Raw genomic sequence first — 17,209 nt, forward strand, 5'->3', positions numbered from 1 at the left:
CTACGCACAATGCATACAAGTTTTTCTCTGCAAATCAAATGACCAAACAAAAAGAGAAAGAAATATAGAACCTAAAGCCTCTCGAAGAGTCGTGCTACCAAAAAAAGGTGTATTCTTTGCAAGCCACATTGGTGCAGTGCAAGGCACGAGAATCCCCAAAGGAGATTTCCTAGCCCCCATCAAATAAACACACAACAGAAACACAACAACAATGGAAGATCTTATACCAAATCACAACTCTTTATTCATAAAATAATTGATTACATGCAATGTGATGAGTTGTAAGGTCTTCCTGGTTACGACCAAATACAAAGCAAGTAATAGTTCTACAAGATCCTTCAAGATACCATCCAAACCCAAATCCACACTCTAGTAGCAACCTCCAAGGAAGATCTAAACATGTGCTCACAAGGCCTCCAAGCAATCTCCTTGTTTCCCAAGCCTCAGCTACTAGCCCTTCTCTAAATTTTGCTCCTCTACCACATCCTCTTCTCCAAGATGGATGAATAATGACTAAAGACTTCACTGCACCCCCTAATTATACCCAACTAAGCCACAGTTCGGCCCAGTATGCTACAAATTAAATATCCCTTACATTAACTACATGAAGAGCCACAAGTTGGCCTCCAATAGAAATTAAATACCAAATTCCTTTAAAGGCTTACAACACTTATTAAATACATAAAAAAAAATTAACCAAGACCCAAATAGGTCTACTCAACTCCACCAAAATCCCTCCAACATGCAAGATGGCCAACTACCTTAGGATGCTCCTACATCAAACTCCCTAGGTGCAAAAAGATGTTCTCAATAAATGGAAGAACATCTTCCAGGATTCAACACACAAATCTCAAACTAGTTCTTCACATACATGTCCTCCAAGTCTTCAACGTGTACACTCTTTCCCTTGCCATTCTTTTGCTTCTTCACCTCCATCCTCGGTGTTCCACAAGTTTTCTGTCATCACTGATCGTTGACCCTTTCAAAATTTTCCAACTCAACTCACTATCAATACTCAGGTTCCTTCTACTGACCTCTTCATTCTGCAAAGGAATCAGGGAATGCTTCCTACCACCTTTAACAATTGTAAACACATTCTTGACACAATCATGCACAGCCTTGCAATCATATTGCCAAGGTCTACCAAGTAACACATGACAATTGTTCATCTCCATAATATCACACAACACTTGATCCTTATACTACCCAATCTGGAAATCAACAAGGCACTGCTCCCTCACTTTCAAAGCATACTCACCTCACAACCATCTAATCCTATAAGGATAAGGATGTCTCATTCTCTTCAAACCAAGTTTCTAAACCATCTCCTCAGCAACAAGGTTATCAGTACTACCACCATCCATAATCACATTGCAAACTTTACCACCAAACTTACAACAAATCCTGAACAAATTACTCCTCTGACAAGATTCCAGTGTCCTCTGACCAACTATTACTCGTTGAGCCAATAAACTCTCTCCTTGCTCAAGTTCATGGTCTTCAATCTCATTCACAACAACAACTCTTTTGTCGCCAACCTTCTGTGAACACTCATAAGATCTATGTCCTTCTTCATGACATCTGAAACAAGTACCCTCAAATTCACCTCTACCTGTCCTTTTCTTTTGTTCACCAAGTTTTGGTTCATCTTTTGCAATTAGTTTAGCCTTTGTTGAGTAGTCTTGTTTCTCCTTCCCTCAAGAACTACCTTGATTCTTCCTCTTCAGCTTCTCTTCTGCTTTAAAAGCATATTGATAAGCATCTTCAACTGAAATATTCAGCATACCAAACTCATCCTGAATATTGAAACTCAAACCATTAATGTACTAAGCTACCTTCTCTTTTGCCAATTCTTTATGCCCAGACCGAATAGTCAACTTGTAGAACTCCTCAGTATAATTTTTCACAAACATATCTTTCTATTTTAGATTTTGCAATCTCTTAAACAACTCAAGTTCATAATCAGCAAGAATGAACCTAGCCTTCAATTTAGTTACCATCAACCTCCATCTAGTGATCTTCATTTCACCTTCCTCCTCTCTGTCTCTTTGCAGTTCCTTCCACCAAAGAGCAGCATGTCCCTTTAGCTTAGTTTGTGTCAATCTTACTTTGAGTGGATCCTCAATATCCTCAAGCTCAAAGTAGTCTTCCAATTCACCAATCCAATCAATCAGGTCTTCAAGATTCAAAGCACCTGAGAAATTAGAAACCTCCATCTTATGCTTCAACTTCAACTGAGATCCAAGTCTAGCAAACTGACCAACCCTATTTCCCATAGGTCTCTCCACATGATCAATTTTGTCCTCACCATTCGATCCAACAACTTCCTCGTAACCATTTTTAGTACCGGCATGCCAAGGTACTCCTAAAGCACTCACAATTTCAGCAATCATGTCACTCTTCATCAATGCAATCTCAGATTTGTATTCTGCTCTAATCTTCTTGGAGATCCTTTCCTCCACAACATCACTATGCAAACCTATGCCCAATAAAGTTCTTCTCTGCAAGAAAAAATCAAAACCACATAACAAACGAGCAAATAGTAAGAGCAAGAAATACACAGCCTAGAGCCAACAAACAAAAAAATGTTTTGCAACTTCAATCACCACTTTCTTCAACACCTATTGTGAGGAACAAACTCTGCAGGCATCATTAAAGGAAAACAGAGAGAAACAGTCAAAGAAAACTCTACAAACAGCGTTCAGCAGACAACAAAACCCATAGCAAATGTGTCATGCCTGACCACTACTTCAGTTTTTCTGCATATTAGGACTTCGTTGTTATAAGTTCCTTTCAGATGTTATGTTTTTATTTTTGTAGAACTTCGTTTTATTAATGTCCTTTGGACATGTGATTATTGGTGGACAAACTTTTCTGTTTCAGAAATACTTTATTTTGAGCTTTGGTAGAGGCACTTATGAATCTGACAAACTTTCTAATGTATTTAGAATTAATGTTTGATGTTTCTAGTTTAAACGATATTGTTGTGTATAGACTTAAGGTAAAATATGACTAGTAAAACTATTGAAAAGTTTTTAAATTAAGCTTAGGTTTTATGGTTGTAGCTTTCATATTTTATTGCATGTCAGCATATTGTTTATGATTATCATGATTTATATTCAGTGTAACAGTATTAATGTTAATACGTTGTATATTGGACATTTGCAGAGCTTTGGTATGATTTAATTGTGATTAATCCATTGGCCTGTGTTGAATTTAATTTAGCAATGTTGCTTAAGGTTATGAGTTCATGTACTTGGTATTTTCCTAACCCTACGTTGGCATGTCATATGTGTGTGTGTGTGTGTGTGTGTGTGTGTGTGTGTGTGTGTGTGTGTGTGTGTGTGTGTGTGTTTATTTTTAAAGGGTCTATATATACCCTGAGTTTATTTTCTTAAATCAATTGCTATTAAAATGGGGTTTAAAAACCCACGGTTGTTATAATATATGTAATTGTTATGTTAAGCATATATTATATTTGCAAAAGGTTTTATCATCCTAAAACCCTAATGGGTTTTGCATACAATATGCTTAACGGATTTTGCATTGTTTAAAAACTTGGCCAAAATATGCTAGTGGCTATGAGGTAGCTGTATACACGACTCTGTGCAGAGTTTAAGTTCATTGAATGCAATTTTAATGAGGCCTTAATAGCACTGAAGGCCTTGGTCGCCCATACCATTGCAAGTTTGGCTTCTGTGGAAGCAATGCCGATAATTTGGCCTAATTGCTCTGTGTAAGCATAACACTTGTGTTCTGTTGCTGAAGAGTCGGCAACATGAAGGGTTTTGGTTGGAAGGAGATACTTTCTTATTAAGATGAGCATGGTTAAGCTGCTCACAACAAGATTTTCTATTGCTTTTCTTTTAAGTTTCTTTTGCTATACTTCATTACCACATTTGCATGCTAGTTGGTCGGTGTTCACAATTGGGAAGTGTGGTTTTGACTTGGCATTTGGGGCTTTGGCAACGAGCTTTATTGCAGAGCATTGTGTTGAGCATTTTCCATCTATTGTATCTCACGTAGGGGGCTTTCTTTATCCCTATCCTCTTTCTGTTGTGTATGTTACACTTTGAAATTGTAAACTATGAATGTTAAAAGTTGTTTTGTTGAAGATGTCACATATCGACACCCAAGTGTGGGTGAATGCAGGGTTCAGCAATGAAATTGCTGAGTTTTGCATATCCCCAAACTCGGATGTGGGTATGGTGTAATCACCTTGGTATCGTAGCTTGCAGTAGAGTTTTGCTATATGTTATGGAAATGAGTAACATTATGATGTTTTTGGCTTCCATAGAGCCAAGTTATGTGTGCTTTAAGTTTCGGTGTATATTATTATTTGATATTTTGTTAAACAGTTTGCATGCAATATATATATATATATAGCACAATCTTAATACCATGTTGTGTTTATAAGTCTAGGTTTGGGCATTTTAACATATGGTTTGCATGTATTATGTGGGCACTATTATTTACCCTAATAAGGCATACGAACTAGAGTACAACATTTTATCAAACAGTTGATTAACACTCAGACTCGATCATTATAGGGTTGTAGAAAATCGAAAGAGAGTTAGAGTATTAAAATAGTTACTATATAGTAAACAGTAGTTATTGATCTGTTGTTGTTAAATGAGACATAGTTAACTTGTCGTACAGTTTATTTGAAACCATGAGTAGATGAATTGTGTCGAACATAGCAAGTAATGGAGGTTTCAAAATATGTTTATCATAGAGCAGCCAATTTCATTATACACGGCAGGCATTCAATGTGTTTAACAAAGGGTCTGTCTTACGAAAAGTAATACACACACACAGGTGTGTTGTAAAGACCATTCTACGATTTGAAGTTTATTATAGCAGTTTTAAGAAAACCTTATATGGTAGTTTGATTTGTCGAAACCTATGATACAGCTAATATATACTACAATAGAAAGTGAGAACATTGATATTGTAGCAGATAGTTGTATTGATAAGCATCGACATTTTGTCAAACAATTATCTTGAAATGTAAACATAGTGAAATTTACTTTATGACAGCATAATTTTTATTATGTCAATTATATTTTTGTAAAGTAAACATCTATGAGAATGACATTATGATTTGATTTCATATTTGTAATTTTTTTATCCTGTTGTAATTCGAACTGGGTTTTTGAATATTGTAAAACAATTTGTGTAAATTTAAAAGGTTTAGCTTATGAGTTGTCCTTAAAAAGAACTTGCTATTGGATATCCAAATGTGTAGTTGACTAATCAGTATCATGGTTATTGATCTGCTGTTAAATTGACTAAATTTGGACATTTTGAAATTTGTCAGTTAATATGAAGTAATTCATTAGCATTTACATGATGTTTTTAAAATAAAATGCTTCGAAATAGAATTCTTTTATTCTAAAGATGCAATTTGTTATTTATTTGAATTCAGAATTGTTTGCAGTTTATGATTGAATTGGAAAGTTGTTTTCAAATAAAAGGGTAGATTTATGATACATGTCGATGAAATTTTGTTTTTAAAACAAGAATATCATATGTACTTTGATTTTATTACCTTAGTCATTTCGAAGGATTAACTTAGTTTATTATGACAGCAGGGTTCAATTGTATAGTATTAAGACTGGTAAACATCGTTAAATTGTTTTGTTAGTTTAATTATATTTACGTGATCTTAATATTATAGTTTTTGTTCCTATTTCTATAGTAACTTAAGTTACTTTCAAAATTGGCAAAAAAAGATAAGTTACAAATAGATGAAGAATGTAGTATCATGTTGTATACTAATTTGATATCCATTGCATGTACATTCTTAGTATATCTGTTTGATGTGTATTTTAAGAATAGCTGTGATGAACATATATCGGGGTGGCTGAATTTGGTTTATCCTATTCAGTTAATTAATTCAGTGATAACTTTAAAATGAATTGGGTGGGTTAATTACATATAAAAGATAACTGGCCTTACCTATGACTTAAGCCAATAAGGTTAAGTAAGGAGAACAAGGCAAATCTCTATTACGTCATTTCACGAGTACAATAGAGAATCCCACTATGTGTTGACTATGAGCATACCATACACGGATGCAGTATCTTAGCACCATAGTGATGACACCTCAGTATATATATGATTCATTTACTGGTTATTCTTAGTGCGAGTTTAATTTTGCATTGTTAAGTAGATGTTTACTTCTTGCATATTAATTTTGGAATTGCACTATGTTAAGTGGATCAGATATCTGCATTATGGTTATGTATATGTTTATTCTAACATGTATGCAGGTGGATTACGCTTTTCAACTCAGTGTGTACTGAGCCCTCTTTGTGTTGTGTTGCATTTTTCTGTGTTTTCAAGTGCTTCAAGTTGATTAACAAGTAGCTAAGGATGACTGTTGAAGTTACATCTAGAAACAGAATTTGATACTTGTAGGAGGGTCCATATGTTGGACATAGGCGTTTAAGAATGATATCGTACTTCATTATTGTATTGAACTCAATATGTATTAGCATTATAATGAAAATGTATTTTGATATCTTCTTTTATTTTGAGGTTTACGAATTGAGAGTGGCTCAATCATTTTTCTTGTACTTGAATTATGTTGAATAATAATAATAAAAAAATTGCGTACTTGTTCTTTGTTTCAAATTTATTACTTATGTTTAGTGTAGCATTACAAAATGCTTAAGATGTTGATGACAAAACCCAAGATACATCCCACCAAAGCCCACAAATGCATTAATCACCACTTAATTCCCCACAACAATTGGCATAAGAAAGGTATGTCTAGAGGCCGCATAATACCATTGATGTCAACAGGCCACAGGCCCTTCCAAACCACCGGCCAGCAGATGTCACCCGAAGGCTGTCACTCTCCCAGCAAAGAAGTCCAAACTAAATGCCTCTTGGCATAAGAATTGCAATTAATCACTCAAAATGATCAAATAAAACATGTACTTAACTTCCTCAAATACATCATTTGGAATAATCAAAAGCCGACTTCACAATAGTTACTAACTTACAACAAAAACAAGTTTTTGTAACAAATCTCTGCTCTAATATTATTTCTTGGAAAATATAGATAAAACCCAACAAAAGATCAGACCACTTCTTGGGGTGACCTTCCAAATCAAACTATGCACATGTGAATTTAATATTACAACTTATAATGATTTGGAAGAGTCTCTCTATAAATCAAATTAGGTAGGGATCAACATAATTGAATCATCTTAGAGAATTAAGAAAAGCTGATAAACAAAAATATTAAACATAAGTATGCTACAAATGATCAGGGACAAAAAGATATGTGTTTTGTTTTCAAAATTGCATTTACTACTTACACACATGCAGTTTACTCTCATTCTATGCACGATACTGCCTTAACTTTTCTGAGCATTGTTAAATTATAGTGCGTATATCCCAATATGGTATGAATGATATGGGTTTTCAGAGGGGGTCAAGAGAACATCGTAATATTTTATTGATACAGTGGTCAGAAGATTGTTACTACGAGAATAATTTCTGGGAAAGGGATAAGATGTGACTTGATGAATGCAGGAGCAGTCTGGACAATATGCGTGGGGTTTTTTTGTCTACAAACGATCAATCCCATGCCAGGCAGAAGAGAAAAATGCAAAGCTATCCCTGTACCACTATCTATAAAAGAGATAAAAGCAAGATATTGGAGCATTCTTGAGGTTTTGCTCTTCCACAACCAGAGTGGAAGAAACGTGACCTAATTTTGTAACAACTCTGCCAAATCATGCATTCAATTACAGTTGTGACATGATTGTAGGTTTATACAGGAATGTCCCAGGGACAAGACAAATGTGATCAAGATCCTGAAACAATAGCTTGCGATATTGGATATTCCGATGAGAATATATGCAATTTTACAGCAATTGTACCACACAAGATTATTCCAGGTGCTGTTGTTACATGCTCCCAAATAAAACAATAATTGTAGTCTTGCTTTCAATCTTTACCAATAATTATCCTAAACTTCTTTCGGGTGAGTCGTTACAGCTTTTATAATAATTGCCTGTTTTGATAGCTTATGTTCCCCTTTAAGGTATATGCATGTACAGGTTGGTGTTCAAAACAAAACAAAAAAATTGTACATTAGATGTCTTGATTTCATCCCATTATGGGGAGGAAGCTGTGAAGGAAGAAATTTGCTCAGAAATCTATGGCACTTAACAGTTTTATCTGAAGATGATGACAAATGTGATAACAAAAGAACAGAATTAATTGACACTTACACACTATGACAGCTACCAAGGATCTAGAAGGGTTTTGGGAAATTGTATTAGGAAGAGCTGCAGTGCTTATGAAAGTATTCTATCTCCACTGTTATTTATTTTGTTGCATTTGTGCTGTTAGATTAATCTGTTTGAAAAATACAAATATCTGGGTGACAGTAAAACAGCTATGCTAAGAATAAACTGGTAATAGAAAGAATAAGATTTTTTTTCAGATTTTCAGGGAGGAGAAAAAGAATGAGAACAGTTCTTTCAGATTTTTAAGGATCGGGAATTATTTATAAATTAGTTATACGCCAATGCTAAACTTGTCACACTGACCGTTTTAATCATCCAGGGTCTACAACTTGCACAACAGATGGTCTCTCTAACACTTCCAAATACATTTACTTCAATTTAATCAGCAACACAGGTAAATACAGATGTAGTATGGTGTCCATAGTAATGCGAATCTATACATTTCAGACAGGACCTAATGGTAGTGAGACTTTCAGTTCTGCTTAGAGAACTTGTCCATTTACCGGGTTCTTCAGGCACTAATTATACAAAATATGTAGGCTACAGTAATTGTACAAGAAGCAAGATATGAAGCAATCTACTGCAATTTACTGTATATATAGGTATAAGGCTCATAAGCAACTTTTAAAAAACCAACCACTTAGACATCTGGAGCAGTTGATAAACAAGGTTTGATCCTTGTCCTAGCTCATTCATACTAAATCTCGTTGTTTTAGTTACATAAGTTGCTGAGACAGGAAGAAATTCAACATAAAGGTTCTTGTCTGTGGGATTTATTCATTCAATTTCTTGCTTGGGCATCTCCTCAAAGACTCAAAACTATTGCTCAATACGAGCAGGCCGCATTTCTACCATGTCTTGTGAGAGACACATCAGCTTGCTTTCCATTAAGATCAAACTGATGGAAATATTGTAAATTTGATCATAGTAATAGGTAGTTGATACAGAAACAAATGCATAAGTTATGTTTCTGCCAGATTGAATGCTGGCTAATCTGATGCTTCAAGCAGCACAGTCTTGCATCAACAAGTCAAAGGTAACAGATGATTAAAAACTCAACTGGAAAGTGCAGAGTGCGTAGGAGATCTTAAAACCCAAGGTTGCATTAATTAAGTGTTTGCCAACATTGTAAAGTAGATCAGAGAATGTTCTTGCAGTAATCTTATTTCAGATTTGATGAATAAGCATTTCGCTAGAGTGATTAAAGATGCATCGGATACTAGCAGGCATTATTCCGTAGCTGTGGATATTAACAACTCTTAAAACTTGCTGGATCTGAAGTAGCTTTACGTGATAATGTGGCTATAACATCTATTGCTGCAGAAAAGAAAATGAAATTTCCAGAGCATAAAACTAAGGAAAAAGTTTAAATAAATGTTGAGAAGCTATGGAACAAACTCTCATGTTAGAGATATCATTGCTTTACGATGCTGTTATATATTGCAACATCTGTTATTCCTTCTTCACATGAACCCACCTGGCATTGTGGATTCAGAGCCTTGCCTCTGGCGAACAAACTCTCATGTTAGAGATTACTGTTGCTCTATGACACTATTCTGTATTGCAACATCTGTCATTCCTTGTCCAAATGAACAACCTTGTATTGTTCGATTTGGAGTCTGGCCTCTTGAGAATGCTTCAGTATAGTTTAAATTCTGGCTAAGATGTTTAATTGGTTAAAATACAAATAATGCTAGAGACAGACCTAAGAGAGATGAAAAGCTTTAAAACGAAGGCTCAAATTTTGTTAGAGATAGCATTGTTCTATGATGCTGTATTATGTTGGATCATCCTGTTACTCCTATTCTAAATGAAGAACCTTATGTTGTTGAATGTAGAATCTAGACTCCTAAGAACATTACAGGGAAATTTACATTTTGGCAAAGATGTTTTATTAGGTATTACCCATTATTTATTCCAAAACCCTTGCCACAATGTAAATCAATTTTAAGAAATATGACAGGCTAAAAATCGCAGTGAATCATGGAATGTAACTGTAAAGATTACAAAATTCTTGCATATCATATGAAGTCACAAGAAACTCAATTCCAATAATTTCAACACAAAAAAGAGACTATGAATTGGAAAGATAGAGAAGAACAATGTTCTAGACTAATTTGGAATGCAAAAATAAAACTTGTCCAGAATATATGCTTTGAAAATGAATACCTGTGGAAATAATCTCAAAAATCTAAATACAAAACCAATGCAGACATAATCCATAAAGTCAAAGAAAACTTGCTATTGGTTACAAGTAGTTTCATTGAATGTGAATTCCTCAAAAGGAGAACAGTAAGTTCACTACAGCAATAATAAATGTTTTTATATATTTAGTTCACTCACCGAGTGATTGAAATACAGCTATGGCTTTTAATTTATGCCTTAATACAATAATAATTCAATCAATCTGATGGGCACCTAATCCAGCTCCCTTCTTTGGCCAATCTAGTCTACTCAGACCTCTCTGCATATCGCTCCACTTTTGTGTCATTGAGATTAATACCAACCATTGCTTCTCCTAAACCACAGCTAACCTCAGCCAGTATATGGGGGTCATTGTAATGAGTCACAGCCTGAACGATAGCTCGAGCCCTGCGAGCTGGATCGCCACTTTTGAACACACCAGAACCCACAAAAACTCCATCACAACCCAGCTGCATCATCAAGGCAGCATCAGCTGGTGTAGCCACACCTCCTGCTGCAAAGTTGACAACAGGAAGCCTTCCCAGCTGTTTGGTTTGCCTCACAAGCTCATAGGGAGCAGCAATCTGCTTGGCAAAGGAAAAAACCTCATCATCATCTAAGCTCTGAAGTCTTCGTATATCACCCAAGAGAGATCTCACGTGTCTTACAGCCTCAATAACATTCCCTGTGCCAGCTTCTCCTTTAGTCCTGATCATAGCAGCTCCTTCAGCAATCCTTCTCAGTGCCTCACCAAGGTTCCGGCATCCACACACAAATGGTATGTGAAAGTTATGTTTATTGATGTGGTGAGCATCATCCGCAACAGTGAGCACTTCACTCTCATCAACATAATCAATACCAATTGCCTCAAGAATTTGGGATTCAACAAAATGGCCTATTCTAGCTTTGGCCATGACAGGTATAGTTACTGCATTCTTAATCTCCTTGATGAGACCTGGATCACTCATCCTGGCAACTCCTCCTTGAGCTCTGATGTCAGCAGGGACACGTTCCAATGCCATCACAGCTACAGCCCCTGCCTCTTCAGCTATTCTAGCTTGTTCAGCATTAACAACATCCATGATAACACCCCCTCTAAGCATTTGAGCCAGACCAACCTTGCAGGCATATGAAGATTTCTTTGAGTTAGTATCAGAAATTGTGCCATTGCTATAAACAGTGACAACTCCGTCACTTGCCATCACTTTCCTTGGACAAAAAATGTTACTGGAGCTAGTAAACCTGCAATGTGCAAACAAGTGTCTCCATTAGTAACATATGCTTATCTAGAACCCAAAACAAATATAGAAAACATATTGTATTATACTACAAAGACAAACCTAAGATACCCTAAACCCATATCCAAAAATGCATTTTCATGCCAAAATGTTTATAAAGAATAACTAAAAGCGTGCATATGTGTGAAAATGAGTACTGTAAGGCCAGCAAGATACATGTGTCAGTCAGCTTTCCTACAGAATAAGAAACGCTTGTACAAAGTATGATAGTACAGAAATGGACATGTCTTAAAACCTTAATATCATATCAAAAGCATTGTATATCACCTATTTCCCGTTAGTGCATATCAACAACACTTACACAGGAGCCTGCTCCCTATGTAAACCTGGCTCATATCCGAACATAATTTATAAGCCATGTGGTTAAAAATCATATGGAGGAAACCTATTGAGAAGCATATGCCATATAACCATGAAAGCTACAATGTCATAATGTGTCCAGGCCTATAAAAGTCAATCTCAAAACAGGCTACAAGGCTAAAATCCTGCAAAACCCTCCATAAAACAAGGGCCACAAATTTTAAAAACTATATCGTAGCAAAGGAAGACTTTAGAACCATGCAATTCCCAAATGCTAAATCTATGCAATTCCATCAAGAAAAACATGGATTTCAAAGCATATGCCATATAACCATGAAAGCTACAATGCCATAATGTGTCCAGGCCTATAAAAATCAATCTCAAAACAGGCTACAAGGCTAAAATTCTGCAAAACCCTCCATAAAACAAGGGCCCCAAATTTTAAAAATTATACCGTAGCAAAGGAAGACTTTAGAACCATGCAAATCCCAAATGTTAAATCTATGCAATTCCACCAAGAAAAACATGGATTTCAAAGCTTTCAAACCCACAACGGATGACATGCAAACAGAAAACTGGCTACTCTACTTACGTTTATAAAAAATTAACACACCGCTCAACAACCGCTAGAAAATCTATGACAAGCTTCTCTACAACTGGCTTGAAATATCATGCAGCGTTTTCCAAAGTTGAGTCTTACACTTATAGATTCGTGAAAGGATATATGCTAGACAGACCTGGTAGCCCTAGATAAGAATTGACAACGATTACAGTTTTATTCTTAACAGGATAAGGGGTCGATAAAAATCAGGCTTTTGCAGATGTCTATCCTAATGTGGAAAGACGAAGTCCATTCTATATTTTATTGGTAGGCTTTAATATCCTTTTATGAGGTTAACATTCAAGGAATTCACACCACAGCCCAATCCGGAACTTACTGCCATTTCCAATAATCTGACATTTTTATTGGATAATTTTATCAGTTAATCTGGCACGTTTCTCTTTCTATAATAAAAATCATTACGATTTATAAGGGAGATAACTAAAATTTGTTTAACACATATACTAATAATGCCCTTCTACCCAATCTCTTACAGTGTGCATGCTAACTGTGCAGGGCTAAGAAACCTATACCCTTGATACTCTTAAGCACAAAATTGCTTGAAATTGCTTGTAGCTAAGTGATTATACAATCCCGAAAGCAAATCGACATTCTGTGGTGTACTCCAGACTTGAAAACAATTCCAAAATCCTAAAATGATTTCAATCTAAAGGAAAGGCTAAAACCCTGCAAAACCCATCAACAGAAACATAGATCCCCAAACCAACAAAAGACTAAATTTAAAACACTTCAAAGCCTTTAATCCCAAACCAAAATGCCAAATCCCAGAAACCCATCAAGCAAAACATGGATTCCAAGATTTTAAAAACTGGTCCATGCAGCATGCATACACAAAAAAAAACATATATCAAAGAAAACAACCAAAATCTAAGAAACTAAACATGATTAAGTAATCTTTCTAAAACAAACACAAGACAAAATGTCACAGAGATAACAAAAACCCATTGCACATACAGATATCTACTGCATTTTTAAATCACGATCACCCTATCATCCTCAACGGCCATCAGTGCTTTAAGAACATGCAGAGTATTCCAAAAAGATTCCTTATAGCATGATGAACAAGTACACAAGGCAATGAAGCAACCAACCCATATCAATCCAAACAATGATTAGATATATTCTCCTTACCTGGCTAAGCAGTTTGAAGAAATAAGGCTTTTGGAGATGCCTAGCTATTCTTGGTAAAGAAGAGCAGCTTTTATGTTGATGTGATAATGCAAAGCAAAGAGAGCTTATTTATTTGTAAGGTTGCCGAACAATGAATGCACCCTACCGCCCATTCCGAATCTCCTTGCTGTTCATACATTTAATTCATCCCCCGTAATCTAATTCTACATACGTATACCGAACTGATTGGTCACGTTAAAGGCGGCCTTTCTTTCTACCAAATTTGTTCAAATTTTATATGAAAAACCCAAAAATTGTTAGACCATTGATTTTTTAAATGTTAACAAGAATTACGTGGATTCTTCTTCAATACAAAAAAAACGGGTGGCCCTCCCAGACCTATCAATTTTGTTTCCTCTCTTGGGGATTTCTACTCCAAAAGAGTTTTTTAATATGACAAGTGGTGTATAAGTTTTTTGAACAAGAAATTTGAATAGGGAAACTGAAATTTGACATTGACAATTATGAATTGGATTCTTGGTCAATACACAAAATGGGTGGAGCTTATATGTTTTCTTAAGTTTGATAAAGAATATATATATATGGAGAATTCTAATTTGGATTTGATAGAGTATATATATATATATATATATATATATATGGAGAATTCTAATTTGGATTCTTGTTAGATTATAGATTTTAAAAACATAGATACTTATGATTTGGATTCTTGGTTAATATATATAAAATGGGTGGACCGCATTGACCTAGAGTTTTTGTTAGTTGGAGATTTCTTGTGCTCTACTTCAAATAGACTTTTTTCAAACAATCTATTATAAATTGTGTAAAAATATTATTTTGTTGTTACATTATATTTAAAAGCAAGTTTTCATTTAAAATGTTTTAATTTAAATAGTTGTGTACAATTGATAAGAGGGATGATATATTTTTTAATAATAACTCCACTTTTTAATGGATGGTTCAAATCTTTTGGAGGTACATAATAAAAGAGGGATGAGGTTGGAGGATCACACATTGAGTGAAGTTGAATGGATAACCTTTAGAGCTTGTTTTTTTGTTGAGATAAAATAATATTTCTCTATCTCTGGAATGTGTACACCAACATAACACATTTTTGTTAGATTGTGGTGACTGATCAGGAAAGTACTGTACATAAAAAAATTTTGGGCAATGGCCGACATATGGCCGACATGTTATAACCCTAAAGCGGTTTAATACTTGTATAAAAGGGCTTAGGGTTGGGTATTTTTCATAATGTTGTGATACGAAATTGGTTCTTGCGGTGGTATTGAGCTGTAAGGGATTACAGATTGTAATCAGGTTGTAATCACTGGATTGTAATAAGATCGGACTTGCTGTTTGGTGGACGTAGCCCAGGGATTGGGTGAACCACATTAAATCTTGGTGCCTTGTATTCATTTCTATGTGTTCTATTATTTTTTGTTATTGGTTATATTTGCATGTAGTTTTTATTTCTGTCTGTGGTTTATCCTAACAATTTTTTGTCCAACTTACACGTGTTCTCAACACCAATGAATTGCAAAAATGAGTAATGATTATTAGGAATTATAAATATTAACAATTGAGTTCTTGTCAATTAGTATCAAGTAGGTGGGCTTTTTTTAGTGTGTCAAATAATGTCATGTTTAATTGGTTCAAATAGATTCAAATCATTTAGGTTATGTTCATAGCATGGAGCATCAAGGCATTTAAGGAGATTAATCGTCCCAAATTTATTCAAAATCAAGTATGCTTATCATGGAGTTTCACCCAAGATCAAGCCCACTTACCTTGTCTTCCCATTTTTAAAACCTTAAACAAGTATTGTGCCTTATGAACTATTCATTAGGGCTCCTTAGTCCATTTTCACCAATTATGTTGTTTCCTTTGAAAGGTGTTAAACATGTGGTACTTTAACAAGATTTAACTACACCTTTTTTACGTCAAGCTAGTTGACTTGCATTTCCTGAGAAGTCGCTCATAAGAAATCATCTCTTATGAGCATGAATGATCTACTTAGCATTCATTATAGTTGAGTAATGGTACCAAGGGTGATACATTTAGGTTTTTGAGAGGTCACCAATTCCTAAACTACTCTAACTCAAGTATGATTAATCATAGGCTTTTTTGCAATATCAAGACAATGTAGCTTTCTACTCTATTTGTAAAACCTTCGATATTGTTGTTCCTTATGAACTATTCATTATATAGCTTCTCAAATCATTCATATCAAATAAGTGATGTTTTTCATAGAGTGTTAAATTATGTGATGTTTTATCAAGATTTAATTTTATTTTGATTCAAAACCATCTCTCATCAACCTGAATGATCCACTTATCGCTTGTTGCATCATATGATTATCAAGACTTCCAAATAGGTGAATGTGTACTAAGAATTGTACCTTCATGAATCATTACTTTAAACACTCATTTTTTACATGAAAAATGATAAACAATACAAAGCAAATATCAAATTGAAAGACTAAAATCAATTCATGGACGCCTAACTAAAAGGACTAAATATGCTCTCAGATATACACACTTAGTGACAAATTCTAGAATATAAATTTAAGATTTAACATGATTATATATGAAAATTAAAGGTAAAATGATCTAATCAAGCTATTATAGTACACAATTTAAAAACTAGAATGCAAATGAATTTGACTATTGTAATGATGCAAAAGCTAATAGATGATTATGATGTAAATGACTTGCTATTTATAGATTTTCACATGGATTAGGGGTAGATCAAGGTTAATTCAATTAATCGTGGTTGAGTAGCTTTCATTTAAATGGTTTCAAATGAGGGGATAACCATTTTAATTGAGTGTTTAGGATTGCAAATTCACTTGAGTGGCCAAGATTGTAAAGTTTTGAGCAATTCATGTGAGCAACGTACTTAAGTCCCATTAGATGATCACATTCTTATCCCATGTGGTTGGTGAGGGAAATTAGGACTTATTAATTCATTTAACTGATTTATTTTAACCAAGTGTGCCCATGAAATGAGTTGGGATTAATTATATAATGACTTAAGTAAACAATATAATTAATTACATAATAACTTTGATTTGATTTAATTCCCTCTTTCTTTAATAATCGATAATTTTGCATTTTCTCATAATGATTGAATAATTAATTATTTTTTATCACATCGATTCAATTTTCCTTGATTTGATCCTTAATGAATTGATAATGTCCTAATTAATCATTATGCTATTTTTAGGGAAGTCTACAAATGCCCCTCTTTGCACTAAGTGTGAAGTGCATTGGTTCGAAGAATGTATTGATTGTCTAATTTATTTCTCTCTAATTTGATTTGATGTTTGATTGTACGATTCTCAATGGTTTGATACTTTGATTGTGACATAATACATGATTGACTGATTTATTCAGTTATGA

The 17,209-nt window shown here is 34.5% G+C and overlaps 1 protein-coding gene across 2 annotated transcripts; it reads right to left on the minus strand.

The window, feature by feature from the left end:
• Positions 1–10,567: 10,567 nt before the first annotated feature.
• LOC149543611 (putative pyridoxal 5'-phosphate synthase subunit PDX1) lies at positions 10,568–13,887 on the minus strand. Of its 2 annotated transcripts, none has more exons than XM_089798397.1 (2): positions 13,806–13,887; positions 10,568–11,696 (listed from the first exon to the last, which is right to left on the minus strand). In XM_089798397.1, the coding sequence occupies exon 2, from the start codon at positions 11,654–11,656 to the stop codon at positions 10,721–10,723; it is 936 nt and encodes a 311-aa protein (XP_089654523.1). In that variant the 5' UTR covers positions 11,657–11,696; positions 13,806–13,887; the 3' UTR covers positions 10,568–10,720. The 2 variants fall into 2 exon arrangements, with proteins under 2 accessions (XP_089654523.1, XP_089654524.1); XM_089798398.1 differs by having other exon boundaries at positions 13,629–13,887.
• Between the last annotated feature and the right edge of the window lie 3,322 nt (positions 13,888–17,209).

This window comes from Cupressus sempervirens, chromosome 8 (genome assembly GCF_028749045.1).
Source record: "Cupressus sempervirens isolate cs-2001-9-10 chromosome 8, ASM2874904v1, whole genome shotgun sequence".
Classification (NCBI taxonomy): Eukaryota; Viridiplantae; Streptophyta; class Pinopsida; order Cupressales; family Cupressaceae; genus Cupressus; species Cupressus sempervirens.

Bases quoted from the DNA above. Each gene is read 5' to 3' on its own strand.
- LOC149543611 (XM_089798397.1), bottom strand. From the start codon at position 11,656: ATGGCAAGTGACGGAGTTGTCACTGTTTATAGCAATGGCACAATTTCT.